General features: G+C 33.5%; 1 protein-coding gene across 1 annotated transcript; it reads right to left on the bottom strand.

Annotated features, from left to right (window-relative positions):
* Window positions 1–11,036: 11,036 nt before the first annotated feature.
* LOC123669651 (sentrin-specific protease 1-like) lies at window positions 11,037–21,732 on the bottom strand. The gene is made up of 7 exons (XM_045603247.1): window positions 21,523–21,732; window positions 21,217–21,314; window positions 20,886–21,136; window positions 18,010–19,106; window positions 13,473–13,659; window positions 12,493–12,717; window positions 11,037–11,307 (listed from the first exon to the last, which is right to left on the bottom strand). The coding sequence occupies exons 1-7, from the start codon at window positions 21,606–21,608 to the stop codon at window positions 11,146–11,148; spliced, it is 2,106 nt and encodes a 701-aa protein (XP_045459203.1). The 5' UTR covers window positions 21,609–21,732; the 3' UTR covers window positions 11,037–11,145.
* Window positions 21,733–21,807: the final 75 nt, after the last annotated feature.

The following is a 21,807-nucleotide window of genomic DNA, read 5'->3' as shown; positions in this document are numbered from 1 at the left end:
GAAGTCGGTTAAAAAAAAACTTGATATATAGTATACCTACATGTGCCATGTTTAATTATATTATTATAACTGTTGCATGTCATTCTTTTTATTTTAAACAACAAGTCTAATAAAATATATTTCACACAAAGTGTTTACTGTGTATGTGTGTAACAGATACAAAGGGGATTGGCTTGTCAGGCATCAGAGGATACAATGATTAAAATTTCTAATTATAACTTGTACTTTGATACCATATAAGAAAATAATATATAAATTCTTCTTTGAGATAGTAAATATTAAATAAAGAATATTTTTAATCTACCTACCTTTTGTGTTCACATTTGATTTTTTTTTAATCTATTATACACTGCTTAGAGATTAGAACTTTTTTTCTAATAATCATTTTTAAGTACACCCAAGACGACACGTTAGGGTAGAAATACAATAATTATTTGTAATACAAGCTAAAATTAATTTACTTTATAATCAGAGATCTAAATAAACAACTTCTTAGTAAATACTCATAGGTCCCAAAAATTATGGTTAATAACAACAATATCTCTGTAGTTTTCTCATTTTTTTTTGTTGCGTGTAATAGTGTGAAAATAAATTCGTATATAATACTTTAACAAACCTAGTAAATTTTTATTTTTATGAATGGGGATGTAAAAAAAATCTTGTTATCATTCGACAGCAGTCTTACAATAAATACATGTTTCAGAATACACCACGACATTGAAGTATACACATCAAAACAATTACCAAAAAAATATATAGAAATCGAAAGAAATAAGCCGATGTTAAAGATATTACGTACATATTAAGTATTTTTTTTAAAGTACGTATTCTTAAAGACGTACTTTTAATCTTTTTTTAATTTTTTCTTTTTGTTTTAAATCGATTAAAACATAAAACTAGATAATACGAAAAAGAAAAAAGAAAGTAATATTTAATACGATAACGTCTAGGTTATGAGAGGTATGTTATTAAAAATAATACCCACATTTTCTAATTGGAAAATATGAAACTATAAATTCAGACACTTACCGCTAGTTTTCTCACTTTTCTCGCCTCTGTTCAAATAACACTCAAATTATCACAGATTTTTCAAAACTAACTTATTAAACACAAGCAGAACCCACGAACTACGAATCGTCTGCGAACGAATAGTGACGTACATATCAAGGAATGTTTTCCAACGTCAAAACGTCGACTAAAATTAATCGACTAGAAAATATTCGTCTACATCATCGATCATTACAAATCAAAAATGACTTTTTTTTTCTTTTCTTATTATTAAATTTGGTTGTTTTAGATGTAAATTTATTAACAAGGAATAAGAATTAATGTAACCACTGTTAATTGAATATTAAAAAAATTCTTTGGTTGTAGGAAGTCGATTATAATTATTAGTAGTAATCGATTGACGGTACAACCCTGAACATGTTGAATGTGCCTTGTTTTCATTTGGGGTGAGAGATTCCGCCAATCAGAACACAGCAAGCAGTCTGAAAAGGTGGCGTGATCGCTACGTCACATTTTATACATACATAAAAGTACTAACTGTTTGCGACTTGCGTATTGATCAATACAATCGTACCGCGAGATAAAGCGATCTATTTGATTTTTTTTTCTTGTATAAATAGAATAATAGAATTAATGTCATAAATCTATTGTATATTAGTATTTTTTTTCGTATTGGAAAATAATCGTATAATAATTAATACATATTTTACAAATTTTTTACTGTCTTTTATTAAATTAATTATAATATTTAATTGCAAAGTACTCTTTTAATAGTCAAATCCAAGAGTAGCACGGAGTAGCATGTCTAAGTAATTATAACACGGACGGATCGGGAACATTTCAGTTAGGGTTGACGCTTTTTTTTTAATTTTGCATTTATATTTTCTATGGGTAATTAGGTAGGTACCTAAGTTTTGAAAATGTATTTAAGTTATTACTAAAGCAAATAATGATATTAAGACATATTAAGTACTTCATAACTAACATACATAATATACACATATAACATAATAGTCCGTAAGACGGGCAGCAGCGTCTTCGGTGCGACAAAGCCAGCCCTGTGGTCACCAACCCGCCTGCCCAGCGAGGCGACTATGGGCATAACACATGAGTTCAAGCCATTTTTGGGACGAACTTATGGAGGTCCAGCAGTGGACTGTAATAAGCTAAAGTGATATTAAGTACTTCATCGGCATCATCACCACAGTCCACTGCTGGACATAGGCAAGTTCACCATTCTTGCCGTGAACTCATGGTTTTTGCCCATCGCTGCATTGCATTCGCTGTGTGGCTACGGTAGTAAAGAATATAGCCACCCCCTCTCTTCCCATTGGTGTCGTAAGAGGCGACTAAGGGATAACACAGTTCCACTACCACCTTAGAACTTAAAAAGCCGACCGATGGCGGGATAACCATTCACTGCTGGCTTTGAAATACACAGGCCGAAGACGGGCAGCAGCGTCTTCGGTGCGACAACACCATCCCTGTGATCACCATCCCGCCTGCCCAGCGTGGTGACTATGGGCAAAACACACGAGTTCACGCTATTAAGTACTTACTCGTATTTAATTTGATTAGGTAGTGGTAGTGCTTAGAGCTTTGACGTAAAAGTTCTTCACGCACGCTTGACTTAGGGGGTAAGCTGATGAATACATGACGAGCATAGATCAAGTAAAAAAAGTTTTTTTTTACTTTATCTATGATGACGAGAGCATTACGAAAAGCATGATCGGGCGAGGTGAACGGAAGAGTTGAGAGGGAGATATATGTTAGATGAAGCTAAAAAAGTCTTAGTTCAGTCGTGTAGTCTAAAGCACTCGTTTGTTTTTTTTTTGCAATAGATACGCGTAATTTCTAGTAATTGAATATATACTCGATCGAATAGAAATCTTAGTTGTTAAGTAAAGTAATTAGTTTGGTTAGTTTCGGTTCTACGCAGCAGACACTACGAATTTTCGCCCAACTAAATTTTTTAACTATTCCAATACTTCCTCTGAAAATTCTTGATTCAAGGAGATATTATAGTGCGCAGCTATAAACGTGTCGAGTCCGTGGTGTGTCAAAATGGTCTGAATAACAGTAACTTTTTAACCGACTTCCAAAAAAGGAGGAGGTTCTCAATTCGACTGTGTTTTTTTTTTTTTTAATGTATGTTACATCAGAACTTTTGACCGGGTAGACCGATTTCGACAAATTTTGCTTTAATCGAAAGGTGGTGTGTGCCAATTGGTCCCATTTAAATTTATTTGAGATCTAACAACTACTTTTCGAGTTATATCTAATAATGCGTTTTTACTTGACGCTTTTTTCGTCGACCTACGTTGTATTATACTGCATAACTTTCTACTGGATGTACCGATTTTGAAATTTTTTTGTTGAAAAGGGGATATCCCTAGTTTAGTACCATGATAAGAAAACCAGAATCTGATGATGGGATCCCAGAGAAATCGAGGGAAATTCTTGAAAATCCGCAATAACTTTTTACTGGGTGTACCGATTTTGATAATTCTTTTTTTGTTGGAAAGAAGATATCCTTAGTTTAGTACTATGATAAGGAAACCAGGATCTGATGATGGGATCCCAGAAAAATCGAGGGAAACTCTCGAAAATCCGCAATAACTTTTTACTGGGTGTATCGATTTTGATAATTTTTAATTTAATCAAAAGCTGATGTTTATCATTTGGTCACATATAAATTTTATCGAGATCTGATAACTACTTTTTGAGTAATCCTTTGATAACGCGTAGTTGCTTGACTATTTTTTCGTCGATCTACGTTGTATTACTTGTCGATGTGATTGAAGTCGGTTTTTTTTTCGTTTGCGAGCAAACACAATTATTAGATTAACTATTATCTCATGTTTTCTTTTACGTTTTTAAAATTTGATAATGTTTTCACAGATGTATTTGAATTCTGTGGTTTATATATTTCTTTGATTCATATCTTACTAATAGAACTCAACAGGTTCATAGTCTTCTGCATCTGTGCTATAAGCAGGCGTTCCACAGGGATCAATTCTAGACCCTTCTCTTTTTCTAATATCGGCACATATAAATGATCTACTATTTCATGGTCATCATTTTTTACCGCGAATACAAGACTGGTTTCAGTTTTAAACGCCAAGAATACCAAATGGGTATTTTTCGCGTGGGCCAACGTTAAAACATTCTCATTAAAATTTGAAAATAAATAATAAGTCTTATGGTTCTAGGCGGCAGTATTTATGCAGGTAGCTCAGATAAAAATTGTATGACAATTTTGGAATCCCTGTTTCAAACATAGAATAGTTTTCAATATCTTCCCATACAAATCATCGTTTTTTATTTGGAATTTTCAGCTGGGTTATTATTTTCACAAATGGTCAAAAAATGCTACTCATTTGTTAGTTTCGACAGTTTTTCTCAAACCCTGAAGGGAGACGGTGCCACTATCCAGCATTTGTCCCGGTCCAAAAAAATCGTAGATCCGGGGCTGCTGAAGACTGGCATCTAGTTCCGATCTTAATCTGCTGGATATGAAATATGGTCAGTTTAAGTCTGGCTTGCTCGAAAGGCCATGATAATTTAGAGTACCTAAAACAATCCATACGATTGGCAGTGAAGAATTTTCTCATGGAAAGAATGCATGATATACTTACTGGCCTCAACATTTAAAGGACTGTATTGCAGTCAATAGAGACCACTTCGAATAAGCTTTATATATTTTAATGCTTTTATATTAATGTATTAAACTAACACACTGCAATAGTAATAAACGTTACATGCAACAGAAAAAAATGTTATACTCTTTGATAATTACAAAAGATGACAGCAACCTAACTGTGAGGTTATTGATTTTAGTTAAATTTAATTAAATATGTTTTGAAGTTTGTCAGTACACGTTATTCTGCTAAATAAAACCGTTTAAAAATAAAATGTTAATATCTATTACTCATTAGTCATTACCTTATCCATATATCCACATTACGTATGTTACTGATGGTAGCCATTTTGTCACAAGTCAATAAAATAATGGATTTTAAATAGATGTTCTAATTAGTAGTTATCAGTTTTAGCTTTTTTTAGCCACCCCGAGGCAAAGGAAAGAAATCAATCACTAAAGGCGCACGAGTGACAGTTTTGGCAAATAAGTGCAGTTGACCAATCATTGTACTCACATTAGTTTTGTTTTTTTTTTGTATTAATTTCCTATCTGTGATTATATAAAGATCAAATTTAATTAATTAAGTGTGATGTACATACCTGTAATTGGCATGCATACTATCTTAATATTGTGAATTATAGATTACTAGCTGACCTGGCGAACTTCGTATCACCTTATTTTTTTCTGAAATATAATAATAACATAATATATCAAAATAAAATATAGCCTATCTTTTAAGTTGGATCAAACTGCACACGGTGTGCAAATTTGACTAAAATCGGTTAAGTAGTTTAGGAGGAGTAGGAGGGAGTAGTTTAGGAGTCCATTGAGGACAAACATTGTGACACGAGATTTATATATATTAAGATTGTATTGTAATGTTTGTAATGCTGTTGGTGTGTCTATAAATAAATAAATAAAATTGTACGACGATGTTCAAAATTCTTTTCTGCGCAGGTCGAAACACTCAAATCGCTCATCATCCGTTGAGATCACGGTCTTATACATAGGTCGGACAACTGCAGGTGGGTGTACGTCGGTTTAAAGATTTACAGCCGGCATGACGATCGCTGGGTGTGCAACGAAGACTGAATAGCATTCTCTCTTTTTCTATCACACGTCACGCATTTATACCTAACAAACAAAAATATATCTAACAAATTGCAATGAAACGTCACTCAATAGCAAAGAGCAACACGGAGAGGAGTAGCCATGTACAGGCGTTCCCCGCTGTCAAGGTGTAAGGCCAAATGGCCATATGCATACAATAAAACTAGTTGCAGACGCACTGATCACTAGACTAAATCTAGTTGCGCGATTGAATCAACGTCCTTCAAAAAATGCCAAATTGTTCTGTTTTTTGCTTCAAAAAAAGATCTGGCACGTCCAATTTACTAAAACATGGCGTTACCTTTCATACGTAGGTATTTTTTAATCACATTATTACTTGTATACTACTTTTAAACCTTTTTTAAACTTAAAAATTACAAATATTATCGGTCGTGTTGACTCGATTTGTTTACCAACATAGGCCGCTCGCCCTCATACAATATGCGGATCTGTCGAGCGACTGATCGGAGTCTATTTCCGAGAAGTCACTGTCGCCGAGCGATAGTGTTGTTACCGGTTTGCCTGTAGATAGTTATCGATAAAAACGGCAAAGGCAAAAGAGGTGACAGACATTTTTGAGATTTTGATTTATTTAAAATATAATATTGCTAGCTTTTTTTAATAAACATTGTTGTATAATAAAATTGCATTAAATTAAATATAATACGCGTATTACGAGTATTAATACATTTTATTAGAATTACTTAATGTGATCTTCGACCATAATGTTTTATATAAAAATTTGGCAGGTTTTCTGAAAATCCAAATTAAGGGATACATGGAAAAAAATTGTAATAACAGATTAACCTGGACGCCCACAAAAAATAGTGTAATTTGTTCAGATCATATCAATACCACTAACTTTCAAGTGTTGGCGAACAATAGAAAGATTAGTCGAGGGCACCAAACCAACACTAACGCCACACTGTTTTTGTCCCGTAAGTTTTTTTTTTGTCTCATGTACAAGGTAATCAAGATATGGTTCCTTAGTCATAGAAGTGAAATGAAGCTTAGATTTATCAACTTTGAAAATTAACAATATCCATTCTTTCAGAGTCATCAACAAATCATGTAATCTAGCAGATGACTAGCTATCATCTTATGATGCCATTAGTGCTACGCTCCCTATTCCCAATTCGTTGACATCAACGTGTATATCATCAACTCCACAAAATGCGGGTTAACTTTAAATCGTTTATTGTAGACTGCCATTGTTTGGCACAACAACGTTGCACCAAACGTATTGTGACATAATTATAAAAGTTAGACATATGCTGTCGCGACACTTTTTAACCGACTTCCAAAAAGGGAGGAGGTTCTCAATTCGACTGTATTTTTTATGTATGTTACTTCAGAACTTTTGATTGGGTGGACCGGTTTTGATGATTTTTAATTTAATTGAAAGCTGATGTTTATCATGTGGTCGCGTTCAAATTTCATCGAGATCTGATAACAACTTTTTGAGTAACCTTTGATAACGCGTATATATTACGTATATTGTATTACTTGTTGATGTAATTGAAGTCAGTTTTTTTTTTCGTTTCCGAGCAAATACAATTAATGTAGATAATGATGTATTCTACAAAGTCTTACTACATTTTGTATTTCTATTATCATTAGTTTTTGCAGCGCACGCAATGTAAGGAATTTTTTAGGTTATTTTTTTATCCCTTGGGTTACATTATTGGAGTTTTAGTAAAGATCCCTAATATTTTTAAAAATATAGTATAACCTATGTCGCTCAAGGATAGTGTAGCTTCTCAACGATGAAATAATTTTTTGAATCGGTCCAATAGTTTCGGAGCCTATTCAATGCTAACAACAAACAATCAAATCTTTACTCTTTATAATCGTTTATTTTACATGAAGATGTTTAATTTGTAGTATATAATAAATTAAGTCTATTTTTATAATAATATCCTACCTTTGTATCACTTTAAAAACATTATTTCCCTAACCGAGTAGTTGAATTTATCGATAATGCATATCGACAGTTGTAACAACCACGGCTGTTAGCAACTTTTCAGTGTAGTTGCGGCATGTCATTATACTGTAATGACATAGAATGTATCTATGTGTGAAAAATGTAAGTGTGATTTTAATTTAGTATGTGTGAGTTTCGTAGTGACAGACGATTATTTTTGTGTGCGAATTAGATAAAGTGTGCATGTGTGTAATTTCCCCCCGCAAAAAATGACAGAAAGTTTTGTATCGGTAACAAGCGCAATGGCCACTCCCCTCCGTGTTGCTCTATGCTCAATAGGTATAACCAATTACAGTGTAGCCTCACTAAAACGGCGTGCAGTGCGCACCGCATATACCGATAGCAGTGACATACAGCGGCCTTGGACCGAACGAAAAGTTATGACATTATCGTACTAATCTCTCACCATTTAAATTGGGCTTAGTTTCCCGACCTGTCTATAAGACCGTGGTTGAGATTACCAAAATTGCCTACAAAACATATGGCTGCTTTTGTTTATAAACTAATGTTTCTTAAATGAAAAAATGAAACAATTTACAAAGATTTCGGTTTTTTATTTAATTCTTCGCTTAGAAAACTTTTAATAACGGATAGGAAACAAAACAAAATTTGTTACATTAAAAATTATTATATTAAATTTCAATTACCAAAATTTTACGAAGCCATGACAGAAAGGATATTATTACATTTTTTTTTTAAATACCGGCTATTTCTTTTGTATTTAAATTTTCTGGCCAGTAGCAGCTTTTAAACAGATCTTTACTGTATTAAATTTTAAACTAAACATTAAACGAAAGAATTAATATTTTTTGTCAATAATCCTTGAGAAATGATTGTGAAATACATTACAATTAAACTTTTGTGATTAAGAAGTTAATTCTGTGATAATTAGTACTTATATACTTGAGAAGGGTTTCTATTCATTATTCCTGGTAAAATATGAGTAAAGAATAGATGATGATATTGTCTTTGACTATTAAACCTTGTGAAAAAAGAATTTTGTTAACGAATTTTTTTATTTACATAAATGTATTTGGATTGTATAAAAATGAACTAACCAAACTTTTTATATTTTATAATATCTAAAAATATTTTTTTTTTATGAGTAATAATTAATGGGTAATAATTACTATCTACTATTCACTTAACAGGAAAATTGGCAATTATGTGTAAGAATGACATTTATAAAGAGTATTTTGACAAAGTTGTAAAAAAATTGTAAACAAAAAAAAAAAAAAATATTGCAGTTGGTATTAGGAAATCTTTTAGTATTTTTGATTGGTAATATTAATTAGGTCCTGATTATATTTTTACAATGAAATACCGAATTTGTTGGCAAATTAACAACGATAAAAAAGAATATAGCTTTCTGTCATGAATGTTGTGAAATAGGATATTCTCAATCTTATTGAGACACGTCGTATATTAAGACTATGACAAAAATTATTTAATATTCAACCGACTTCAACCAATTCACAAATAAACAATTATTTTAATACTTAACACTATGTTTCGGACTCATATAATACATTTGACTTATTCTTAAATGTAGTTTAGTTTTAGGGATAACCTAAATCGGGCAAAACATATTGAAGTCGGTTTATGACGTAACATATGGTATAAATTAAGGAGCATCGCAAGATAAAATAATTATCTGATAATCTTACATTTAATTTAATTTTTAATAATACCTAGGCTTTTATATTAATCACATCGAACAGTGAATAGCCTAAGTGTATACGTTTGCTACTGGAAGAACACTCGTCATTCCAAGGAAATTATGTACAGCTAAATTATATATTTAGAACTAAGAAATATCCATCTAACATTCTAATCAGTCTTGATTTTATTTGAATGTTGTTCATGTGTTATGGTACGAACAAGTCTGATTGGAATAGTTAGAAAACACACTATACACAGAGATCTAGCAACACCAGTGATGTGGGTAGTCTATACAAATATTCTTTTGGGATTTCATCACACTTCTGCTTTGAATATATTGGAAATAATGACAAAATACCGATATATATATATATATATACGAGATTTTAATTTTATTATAATAATAATTATAACATTCTTATAAAATAAACAATTACTATGAGAAAATATAGTTTATAATAAAAAAAAACACTGCTTCCTTAATTCCTAGTTCTTTCAGCCAGTGTGAAGGAATCCTTTTGAATCACTTTTACACAGTCAACACAACATTTTTAACAAAATATAAAAACCACATCACTTAGAGCACTCAATCAATCACTTAATATCAACTTAGAAATAAATATGAATGTACTTCAAGGGTGTTTTTTTAACTAATTTATAAATAAAAATTGCTTTGTGAATACGACCACTTCTTGACATAAACAGTACGAGATTATTCATTTTAATTTATTAGATCTGACTTCAAGGGGCAAGCCGTTTAATATCTGCATTTGAGTTCTTTCTTCAAATGTACTTTATAAATAATTAGGGATTAAAGCAACGAATATTGGACTATTGTGTATAAAATAGTTTGGGAGTAAGAATCGTAGTTTATAGCCACATTGGAGTCCTGGCCAGAGACATAAATTTCACACTTATAATAAATTAAAAAATTATACTAAATTAAAATAAAAAAATCTCAAATTTACTCCATTATCTAAATTTGAGAATTATTTATTCATAAGTTGCCTCTAAATTTAATATATACAGGACCCTTTAGGGTTCGAATAGGGAACAGCTGGTGTCTGCGTTAGGTATCTTTTGATAATAGACAAATAGACACTACTTATTTATCTAGATATCATTTCGATCTTAATGTTCTGCTCAAGTCAGAATGTAGTTTAGAAAATTATAACAGCTGTTAATAATTTTGTTTCACTTTGGATAATATTTTGCTCTGTAAATATACTTTTGAACTTTCTTTTGTTTCCGTAACTACTTATTTCTTTTCTTTTTCGTAAGATATCACTCCTTCTTGCAGTTAAACAGGATCTTATTGTCAATAGTGATATGTATATAATGGTTATTGGTATCAGATACACAAATCATATATTATTAAAGTTATTCGTGTCTATTGTTGTTGTTCTGTAATATCTATAACAGTTTTACCTAATTTCTCTAAAGACTAAACGCCTAATTCTTTAGCAGTATTTTCAAGCAGTTGAAACAGTTATGCTTTGGTCTCCTGGTTACCTGTTATTATTATCTTTTACCCCAGTCTGTAGACAGCGCTACCTGTTACACTTAAAATAGTCGTGGACAGAATCCAGCTGCCTTTTAAAGATATAAAAATTGCTGGTAGTATATTCACATGACATTAAGTCACCCTTGAAGCAGTTTCATGTTTTAGTGGATCGTGGTTTCCAGAAGAACTCTGCTGCATTTACAAATGTATGTAACAAACAATATATGATTTAGTTCACAGTAAAAGGCGTGCCTGTAGTATCTCTAGAGCGGCCTTACGACGTAAATACGGCATGTGGGCCTGAGAGAATGAGTAGGGAGCGTCTCGACTACTAAACTCAGCAAACGTACAAGCGAACATACCGCAATCGCTGCCATTCATCTGCTGAGGAATGTCCTAGAAAACATTTCAATTATTCACATTAATATTTTTCTAACATCCGATAGAAATTGAGAGAGATAATTGAAAAGATAATTCCTTCAGGTTTGTATCTATAGTATTTATGTCAACAAAGTTTATGGGGGTGGTTAATAGCAGTTAAAGGGGGCGATTGAAGGTGACTTGTTTTGATGCACTCATTCATCAGCTTGATAATACTTTTTTTTTCTGATTTTTATCATGCAATCGGCTGGGTAGGCCATGAGCAGATACGGTGTCGGTCCATCTTAGCTTGATAATACTAAAGAAACTATATATATTACTAGCTGACCCTGCAAACGTTGTTTTGCCAAATATGTTATTAATCCCCTTAATCCCCTTCCCCTTATAGCTTAGGGGTATGAAAAATAGATGTTGGGTGATTCTCAGACCTACCTGATATGCACACAAAATTTCATAAAAATCGGTCCAGCCGTTTCGGAGGAGTATTGTAACTAACATTGCGACACGAGAATTTTATACTTAAGATTATAAAATTATACAAGCAGAAGGCTCACAGATAATCTGTGAAATATATGACAGCAATTAATATATATAATTTAAAAATATCTGTTTTATACTAGGCTTCGTTGTTTACTAGTTGTTTCCAAGTCATCATGCTCAAAGAAATAAAGCTACTACTTTTGTTATCTATAAAAATAAGTAAAATCGGTCTATACAAATAAATAAAATAGGAGTGTCTGTATGTAATATTAAAATAACCGCTTTTTACTAAATGCATATGGATGTATACACGGTATATACCAATATAACATTTTTTAGCATTTTTGTCTGTATGTTTGTTTTAGCTAATCTTTGAAATGGCTAGACCGATTTTGACGGGACTTCCACTGGCAGAAAGTTGAAGTTGACTTTTAAGGCTAAGAAGGCTACTTTTAATTTAGAAATTTATATATGTTATAACTCTGTAAAATAAATGAAGTCGCGGGCACAGCTAGTACATGAATAAATCTGCTTTCAAGTGTTGTGTTCCTGTGGTGAGTAAGGTGGTCAGAGCTCGATGGGAAGGTCAGAGGTAGGGTCGGCAATGCGTTCTGGAAGCTTTTGATGTAGTGACTATAAGTGACATTATCCACTTACCATCCAGTGAACAGTATGCTTGTTTGCCAACTAAATCATATTAAAAAAATGACACTAATTTACCTTTAAATTCTGAGTAGTCCAACCATTATTATCAAAGAGTTGTCCCTTTTTGTCCTTGTGTTCGTCATGCAGGTACTGCAGCAAGGCATCGAGGCAGGCTTGATTGGAGCTACCCATGCTGTCAAGGTACATTATCTTTTTCTTCCGGAAGTCAATGATGCTCAGACACCAGTGGACTCCGAGGTGGACGGGCACCACCATCAGGTCGTGGGAAAATATATCCACCTTAAAAATAATTTATCTTTGTTTTTATTTTTGAAACCATAAATGTAACACTTTTTCAAGACTGGATATTCATCATCCTGACAATTTTGTACCATTATTGTAGCATATAAAATAGTGAAATGTAATATCTTCATAGATTAACATGTTACAATGTGTTATGATTAACTACAATATTTATAATTATTATAGTGTAGCTGTTCTAGGCAGTCTTACGACTGCTAGGCTGAAATGATACTATCATAAAACACGTGCCAATAAGAAAAAAAATTATGATTTATACTAATTTATAAAGAGGTGAAGTTTCTAATTTTGTTTGTTTGTAGGGGTAATCTTCACAAATACTGATAAAAAATTCAGTGAAAAATAATAGTATACCTGAAAAATAATATTAACCCACTTTTGTACTTTCAAAACTGGATTCTGTCTCCGGAATTTTATAATCCACTTGTAGCATTTGTCATTGGCAAAATCATGAGTGAATAGCTGATGGAACCATAGTCTCAAAGAAGAAGAAGAAGAAGAAGAAGATGAATTTTTATTTTGTCATAACAAAAACGAGCGTGCTTTAGACCACACGACTGAATTAAAACTTACGAAACGTTACTCTCTCATCTTTTATATCTCTTACATCTCCCATTCAATTTCCGTTCTCCTCGCCTGATCACACTTTTTGTAACGCTCTCGTCACGCATTCACCAGCTTACTCTTCAAGTTAAGCGTGCGTAGTTTTACTGCAAAAGTTAGTATCAAATTACCTTTCTTGTCCACCTGCGTAGACCAGCTTGACCACTTTGCATGAGCTTGGGATAAAAAAATGTGTTAGTGGCGTACACTTTCGGTAGATCAGATTTTTCCTCACTCCTTTGCATCAGCAAATTCATATAGAAGTTTATGACTTCATCATTCAACCAGTTTAATCCTGCTAACGTTTGGAGGTCACGTCTGAAATGTATAAAACATACTTTAAAAAAAACTTTATAATTAAGTAAAATCAAAATGCCAGCAAGCAAAACTTATTGTGCAAGTTTCTGTAAAAAAAAAAATCGAGACGTCGAAATTTGACCATAATTAAAAATTAAAGTTAAAGAAAACCAAAAAATAATAAGAATAAAGAACCTTTTTTTAAACTTTTACAATTTGACTACAGACTTTGACAATCAACAAAAGAGTATACTATGCTTGTGTGTCAAATATATATATATTCTTTATTGCACTTTAAAAAAAAATCATAATTACAAGTTTACAAAAAATGTTGGCAAGGGCGAACTTATCTCTGTAAGAGATCTCTACCAGTCTACCCATGGTGGTGAGAGAAAATGTTATCGCGGGACTCATAAGCGCATTTGTGATATAAAATACATATATACTTAAATACTTACACAGTTACATGCACATATGCATGCGTACATACCCACATACATATCTACACATATACATACATAAATACATACATACACACATACATACATACACATATACATACATACACATACATACATACATACATATATTGAGAGTACAACAATTATGAGAGATTCATAGCTTCGGAGAGAAGATGTTTCCTTAGCCTGTCCTTGAAAGCATAAATTGAAGTGCTGTCTTGGATCACTCTCGGTAGATGGTTCCAAAGTTTTGCAGCGCGTATTGTGAATGAATTGAGGAGGAAGTTGGTGTTATGTCTGGGGATTTCGAGCATCGATGTGATGCAAGACCTTCTAGATCGTGTTGAGGTAGGAGAAAGAAGGAAACGGGACCGAAGGTAGGAGGGAGCATTTTGGTCATGGAGTATGTTATAGAGAAAAGAAAGGATGTGCATATCACGGCGAAGTTGGATTGGGAGCCACTTAAGTTGAGTGCGAAATTGGGTGATGTGATCGTATTTACGTAAACCAAAGATGAAGCGTATCGCAAGATTTTGTAGACGCTCTAATTTATTAAGTAGCTCCTTTGTCACATCTAAATAGCACACATCTGCATAATCGAGGATAGGTAAAAGAAGGGATTGCGCAAGCAGAATTTTGGTTTGAAAGGGAAGAAAATATTGGAGACGCTTAAGAGAGTGGAAGGTGTAGTGCATCCTTCGGCTGACTTCGTTGACATGAGCTATCCACGATAAGTTTTTGTCCAAAATCAAGCCTAGGTTTCTAACTTTGTCGCAGTATGGTATCGGTGTGCCACAGTACAAGACTGGAGGTACTGTTTCCCAGGCAATACGGTTTCTCAAACGGCTGCTACCGATAATTATTGCTTGAGATTTTGCTGGATTTATAATAAGTCCAAACGAATTGGCCCATTGACAGATTGCAGCTAGGTCCTTGTTAAGGAGATTGATAGTCTCATGCAACTCAGCCAGTCCAAAGTGACGGTATATTTGTAAATCGTCTGCATACAGGTGGAAGGGAGAAGAAATAGCACTGGAGATGTTATTAATAATATATGGTAGTTTGTATATATTTTTTATTGATTTAATAAATTTTTATGCATTATTTAACGGTAGATTCATAAACTATACTTAGGGTCACATTGTTCATAAACATACGTCTCTGATACACAATACTTTTAAGGTCACCTAATTTAATGAATATGGGATATATTGAAAAAACACCACAAAGATTAATTAGAAAGAACTTTTAGTAAGAATTAAAACATAAAAGAACAATATTAAAAAATCAATCCGATTAATTCCATTCATTTCCATTTGATCATGTAATGTTTACAGGAGGTGCAGGCAAATCTGGTCACACGTTTTTTTATAACAGCAAAAGTTGCACACTTTCCTGGCTTGATTTTCGGGGTTGGTTGGTACATCAGGCAAAATATCACCTAAAATGGCACCGATATTCCGTTTTAGAAACCGCCTCAAAGTTGGTGTTTCGCGTCGACGTCGTAACCAAGGCTCTATCATCTTATCTGACACTTCTTCGATAAAGGCTCTTCTTGTAGATGATTTTTGTTCAGTTTTGGCAGTATTATGGACGTGGATGACAAAAGAATTGACCATGACTATATTCAACATACCGTAAAAGAAGCAGAGTGGCCATCTTTGAGTCTTTCTACTGCAAGACATACTATGGCACATTTGATTAAACATGTCAACCGCACCTTTGGTGCCAATTCCATGAGTCGTGGATAGGAGCAGAACATTTTTATTTTTCTTTAGCCTGAATGATACTAATGTACAGTGTTTCCATCATAACAAAATATTGAAGATCTTGTTTGTCTTGGCTCAAAGTTGTGAAATGATCTCAAGCTTGTTGGATCTAATTGTACCTACAATTGTTAATTTATGTGGATCCTGCAATAATTCCTTTGCTTGGCACTGAGATGAACCAATTATCCATGGTCACATCACAATTAGTTCCTCGAATAGTTTCGGCAAGTTGCTTCACAAAGAAAGATGCCAAGGGTACTCCATTTGTGTTTGTACCTTTTCCCATATGTATACGGAATTGCATCTATCATATAGTTTGACTTAGAGTCACAGAGAACTACTGTTTTTATACCATACTAGCTGACCCGGCGAACTTCGTATCGCCTAACACAAACTTTATCGTATGGTATTAAAGTTCAAATTGACTTTTAAGTATTATCACAAATCTTTTGTATGGGAGTATAGAAAAGTGTTGTTTTTAGACTTTTTCCGAAAATTTAAATTTTTTTTTTGAATTTTTCTCTCCGTAAGAACCATCCTCGTGCTTCAAGGAACATTTTAAAAAAAGAATTAGCGAAATCGGTCCAACCGTTCTCGAGTTTTGCGCTTAGCAACACATTTTGCGATTCATTTTTATATATAAGATTTGTCAGGTTTTGACGGTATATACATACGAAAAGAACAACGTCCACATCCCAGTAGCTGTTCATCCACTATTACATATGAGCCAGGTTTGTAACTAGTTCTACATACAGCAATTAGCATTTCCCTTTTTTTCCTTATAGGCGCAATCAGTAGCTTTTCGTTCTTGGCGAGTACATTTATCATCGAATCCAAGGAAATTGAGCAAAAAATCGAATCTATTTTAGACATGAGCGAAATATATTTTGTTCCACTTTCAGATGGATCACGGTCTGCCGTTGTCAGATGGTTATCTTTCTTCCTTACGGATAATAATAGCAATCCTACCAGAGCATATATTACCTCAGCACAAGTATCAATAATGGTTGTCATTTTCGCGGCGTATTTTTCTCCTTTTTGTAGAAATTTCCATATTTGTGAGCAATACAATGATACTCACCATTGAATCCGAAATAAACAATTTGAATTGTTTCAATGCATGACTCCATCATTGCATTTTTCGCTTCATTCTTGGGTCCTTGGATAATGTGAACAATGTTTCGTGACTGTATTCTGCTAGTGCGAGCTTCGGAAGGTTTTGCTGATCATTAATGCCCATTCTTATCTCTCAAATTATTAGTGGATGGGAAAATTATTTGAGCTGCCTATTGCTACTCGCTTGACCTTATCTGTTCGGCAGGTCGCTCATTATCTGAGGAATCAGAACAATGTATACGACGACGGCGACAAATGTTTGATGCTCGAAGAGTCATCTGAATCGCTTGAAGAATCTGTAGGTTGCTCACTATCTGTCACTGAAATGTCTTCAACTTCACTGTCCAAATGATTTGGAGGATCCACTTCTTCCTCGCCATCCACTCTAGATAATATTGCACAATTTCACCGTCTTTCAAAGATGCTATGCTGGAAAACAATAACACACAATAAGTACTTGAGTAACTAATAATAAAAAATAAGAATAACTACGAATTAATAAGTAATAAAATAGTTTACATATTAAAATTATAACAATGGCAATGTACAAAATTATTTCAATAATAATAATTACATACATAGAAGAATAAAGAATAAATACATACCTGTTTTTGAAAAAAATCCCATACCTCCTTTCGTTTTAAGTGGCAAATAGTAAAACTGTTCACTTTATAAACTCGTTACAATAATCATAAACATACGTATCTCAGACACTCTGCTCTCAGTATATCCAAAACTATACGTTTAAGCGCCAAAACTGCTGACGCCGCAGTGGACTCTTGTCGTTTTATGAAGGTACTGAGACGCGTGTATTTCTATCCCTTTCGAGCCGCCCGCTGTGAGAGTTTTACTACCTAAGAGTGTATGGGAGACATATACTTATGAATCTAAGGTTAAAAAAAATATTAGCATTCTGCACTCCTTATAATATATAAACTATATGTGTACGAAATTTCATACTTCTCCGTCCGCGTAATTTTCGTACAAAGTTTTTGCTTCCACGTATTAATATATAGATTACTTACCTATGTATCCGTAAATTAAATTTCTCGACAAGTAATTGATTTGGAGGACCAGGCCCTAATGCTTTTGTTACTAATTTCTCTTGTTCTGGAGTAAGAGGTGGTAACTCAACAGCAGGTGGAACTTCCTCTATTAAACTCTCTGGTATACTTAATTCATATTTCAACTTATGCTCTAAATGTGCTAATTTCTGTTCATAATTAACTTTCGAAATTATATCTGACTCACGACGTGCGTCGTTTAACTTCTCTTGAGTTTCTTGCTTTTTCTTTTTATACTTAGAATCCAATTTTGATAGCCAGTCTCTTGATGTGACCGCACTATCTTTAAAGGAGTCACGTAAAGTATTTATAGGACCTATCTTAACAGAAGAAGACGTAGATGCATCGGATGGTATTACTTCTACTTCTGAGTCAGATGAATTGATAGATGCTACAGTTATAGGATCATATTCTTTTCCATCTTCACTCCCTTTCTCCACACTTATATCTCTTTCGAACAATTTGATTTCATTCAATGCACTCTTCTGAGTTCTTTGCGTTTGTCTTAATGAAGCAGCTTCTTCAGCCAAGCTACTTATATCTCTTGATTTTCCAATCGACACAGGTTTCGTTGTATCTGAGAATTTCTTAATTAACTCTTGGTAGTTTCTTTTTTCATCTAAATTAAAAACTTCTGACAACGTTGATCTTGTATTACCATTTAAATTTGAATATCTACTTTTGAACTGCGAGAGATTCGTCCTCGGTGCCTGCATCCATCTGGGCACCGGAGTGGGTACTTTTCTGTATACTTTGGTTATACCTGCTGGTGTTTTGAATTTACTATTTGCTCTAGGTGAGATACACGTATTCCTATCATTAGCTTTACGACAAATTTTATAATATGTGGCGCCCTCTTCTTCTCTAGTGTCAGTTAAGTTATTTTTACTAACAAAGTACTTGTATGGTAGAGGTGGAGGCGGAGAGGTTACTTTTTTAACAAATACGACATCGTCATCCTCATTGTTCTCTTCCTCATCGTCGTCATCATCATCATCAAGGTTAATATAAACTTTTGAAGGTTTCTTCTTTTCTGGTTTGCTTTCTATCCAAGTTACCTAAAAATGTAACATGTCATATAAGCAATTTTTTATTTTTGAATTGGGCCGAACCAGCCGGTATATGTCTAAGAAATTAGAGTTTCGTAATAATTATTATTTGTATAATATTTATTGGTATTCCTGTAAATAATTAGGGTTGTGAGACACATGAGTACACAAAACCAGACCAAAAACAAATATTTGTATAAATACAAGTATTTACAATGTGCTGGATTTAAGCCCATCATATAATTTGTGTATGTGTTAAACTGACTATAAGCACACCAGAGCTGCCTAACTATACTTTATTTAATCACTTCAACCTATCGCAGTCCACTGTTGGAAATAGGCCTCCACAAGTTCGCGCCAAATGTATGTATTTTGCCTATAGTCATCACGCTGGGTAGGTGGGTTGGTGACTGCATGGCTAGATCTGTGGGTAGGTTGGTGGGTGGGTGGGTTGGTGACCGCAGGGCTAGCAGCTCTGTCGCATCAAAGACGCTGCTGCTCTTCTTCGGCCTGTGTATTTGAAAGCCAGCGGTTATATGATTCTCCCACCAACGTTCCAAGGTAGTAGTGGAACTGTGTTAACCCTTAGTCGCCTCTTACGACACCCACGGGAAGAGGGGGAGTGGCTATATTCTTTACTGCAGTAACCATACAGAACTTTATTTAATAGCACAATTAATCTATGCATTCAGCCTGTAATATCCCACTATTGGGCACAGGCCTCTTTCTCTATGTAGGAGAAGGACAAGGGCAATTAATCTATATTTCTATATAATTATTTAACATTTTATTTGTTATTTATTAATTATTTTTATAGTATACACTAGCTGTGCTCGTGACTTTGTCCACGTGGAATTTAACAAAAATTGTTATTGTTCAGTTCACAGAGTTATAAAATAAATAAATTTCTGAAATAAAAGTAGCCTAAGTTACTCATTGTTATATCAGCTATCTGCCAGTGAAAGTTCCATTAAAATTGGTCTGGTCGGGTGGTTTCAGAGATTAGGCAGAACAAATAGACAGACAGACAAAAATTATAAAAAATGTTATTTTATAATTACAAACAGACACTCCAATTTTATAGATTATACGTACCATCCTCTTATTTTTAATTTCTTCAGGGTTAATGGCTTTCGATAGTGCCAAATGAGCACTTTTTATTTTTTCTCTTATCTACACTCACATAAAATATAAGTATCTGTTATCTCTTTACTTCTCTGTATAAATGTATGTGTTGTCTGTCAGTTTTTCGTTTGTATTATTGTTACAGGTTCTGCCAGAATATCAGCATTTATGGTGGCAAATTTTTGCTGTCAAAAACATTGCTGAGGCAGTAAGTAACCCAGTTCACCTACTCTTTTTTATTTCTATCTATGTATTCCTTGTCCTTTTTTTCTTTTTTATTGTATCCTATTTTTATAATTTATGTGTTCAATTTCAACATTTGTTAACTGGAAGGCCGATAAAAAAGTTTTTTTCTTTCTTTAAGTGCAAAAAAGGTGTATTGGCACAAGAATTTCTATGACAAATATTTGCATACAATTCTGTATTTTTTAAATATAATAAATATGAAAGTTTGTGAGGATGGATGTATGATGTGTGTATGTTTGTTACTCTTTCATGCAAAAACTATCATAGACAGCTGGAGGTCTAGAATAACACATAGGCTACATTTTATTCAGAGATTCCCACGGAATCGGAAATTACGTGGATGATTCCGCGAGGCACAGATAGTGTAAAATAAATAAATCTATACAGAATTGTTTTTAAAAATACAAGTTTATTTACCTCCTGATCATCCTCATCATCATCAATGATTGCTCGAATCACAGGTTTCACAGGTGTGTGCATTCTAGGTTTTCTTTGAGTTGACGATGGTCCATTACTTGATATATCTACAAATTTGATCGGAACATGTCTTACTCGGCTGCCTACTTTTGTTGTACTCTCATTTGGTGTAGAAGTACTTGGATGGCCAGTTTCTATCTGTATTGGAACATATCTAACATTTTTGCTGGGCTTCTCTTCCTCCCACGTGTCTGTTAATAAGGGTAAGTGATTAGGTATTGTTTGAAGCATATCAACAATGAAGAAGTTGTAAAAGCACTACTATCGTTACCTCTTGAATTCATTATATCAGGATAAGATGTTTTTCTTAGTCTTTTAAGTCTTTTCAGGGTCGGTGTGTCGTTTTCAAAGGAGAAATCATCGTCGGTCCTGTAAAGAGACACATTTTTTGTACTCGCGTATGTAAAGTCAACGCGATAACATATGAAATGTTCACTTACGACCAGAAGTTGGACGCTACTTTTAAAGGTATTTTGATCATGTTTTGTCTCGTTTTGATAATTAAAAACAATTTTTTAGAGACTTTGCCGCCATAACTAAATCCAAGTGTTGTAAACAAGTAACGTCAAAACCATACCTGTCTCTTTTAAAGCTTGTCTTGGTCGTTGGATTGTCTTCACACCAGCCTAGTAAACTGCGTACATAAGCCACTACGGACTGCATTGTAAACAAACTATGTTTCCATTACCTTAATTGATGTTTTAGAAGGTTTAAAAATTAGAAAAACTATGAAACACAATTCGTCACAACGACACTCGACAGCGCACGGTAGCGGTGAAACATATTCACAGATAATTAATTTTAAGTGATATACATAGATAATATACTGTAACAGATAACGTAAACAAAATAAAAACATTAC

Source organism: Melitaea cinxia, chromosome 3, assembly GCF_905220565.1.
Source record: "Melitaea cinxia chromosome 3, ilMelCinx1.1, whole genome shotgun sequence".
Classification (NCBI taxonomy): domain Eukaryota; kingdom Metazoa; phylum Arthropoda; class Insecta; order Lepidoptera; family Nymphalidae; genus Melitaea; species Melitaea cinxia.
Note: the sequence above shows the minus strand (reverse complement) of the source record. Positions and strands in the feature narration are given on the sequence as shown.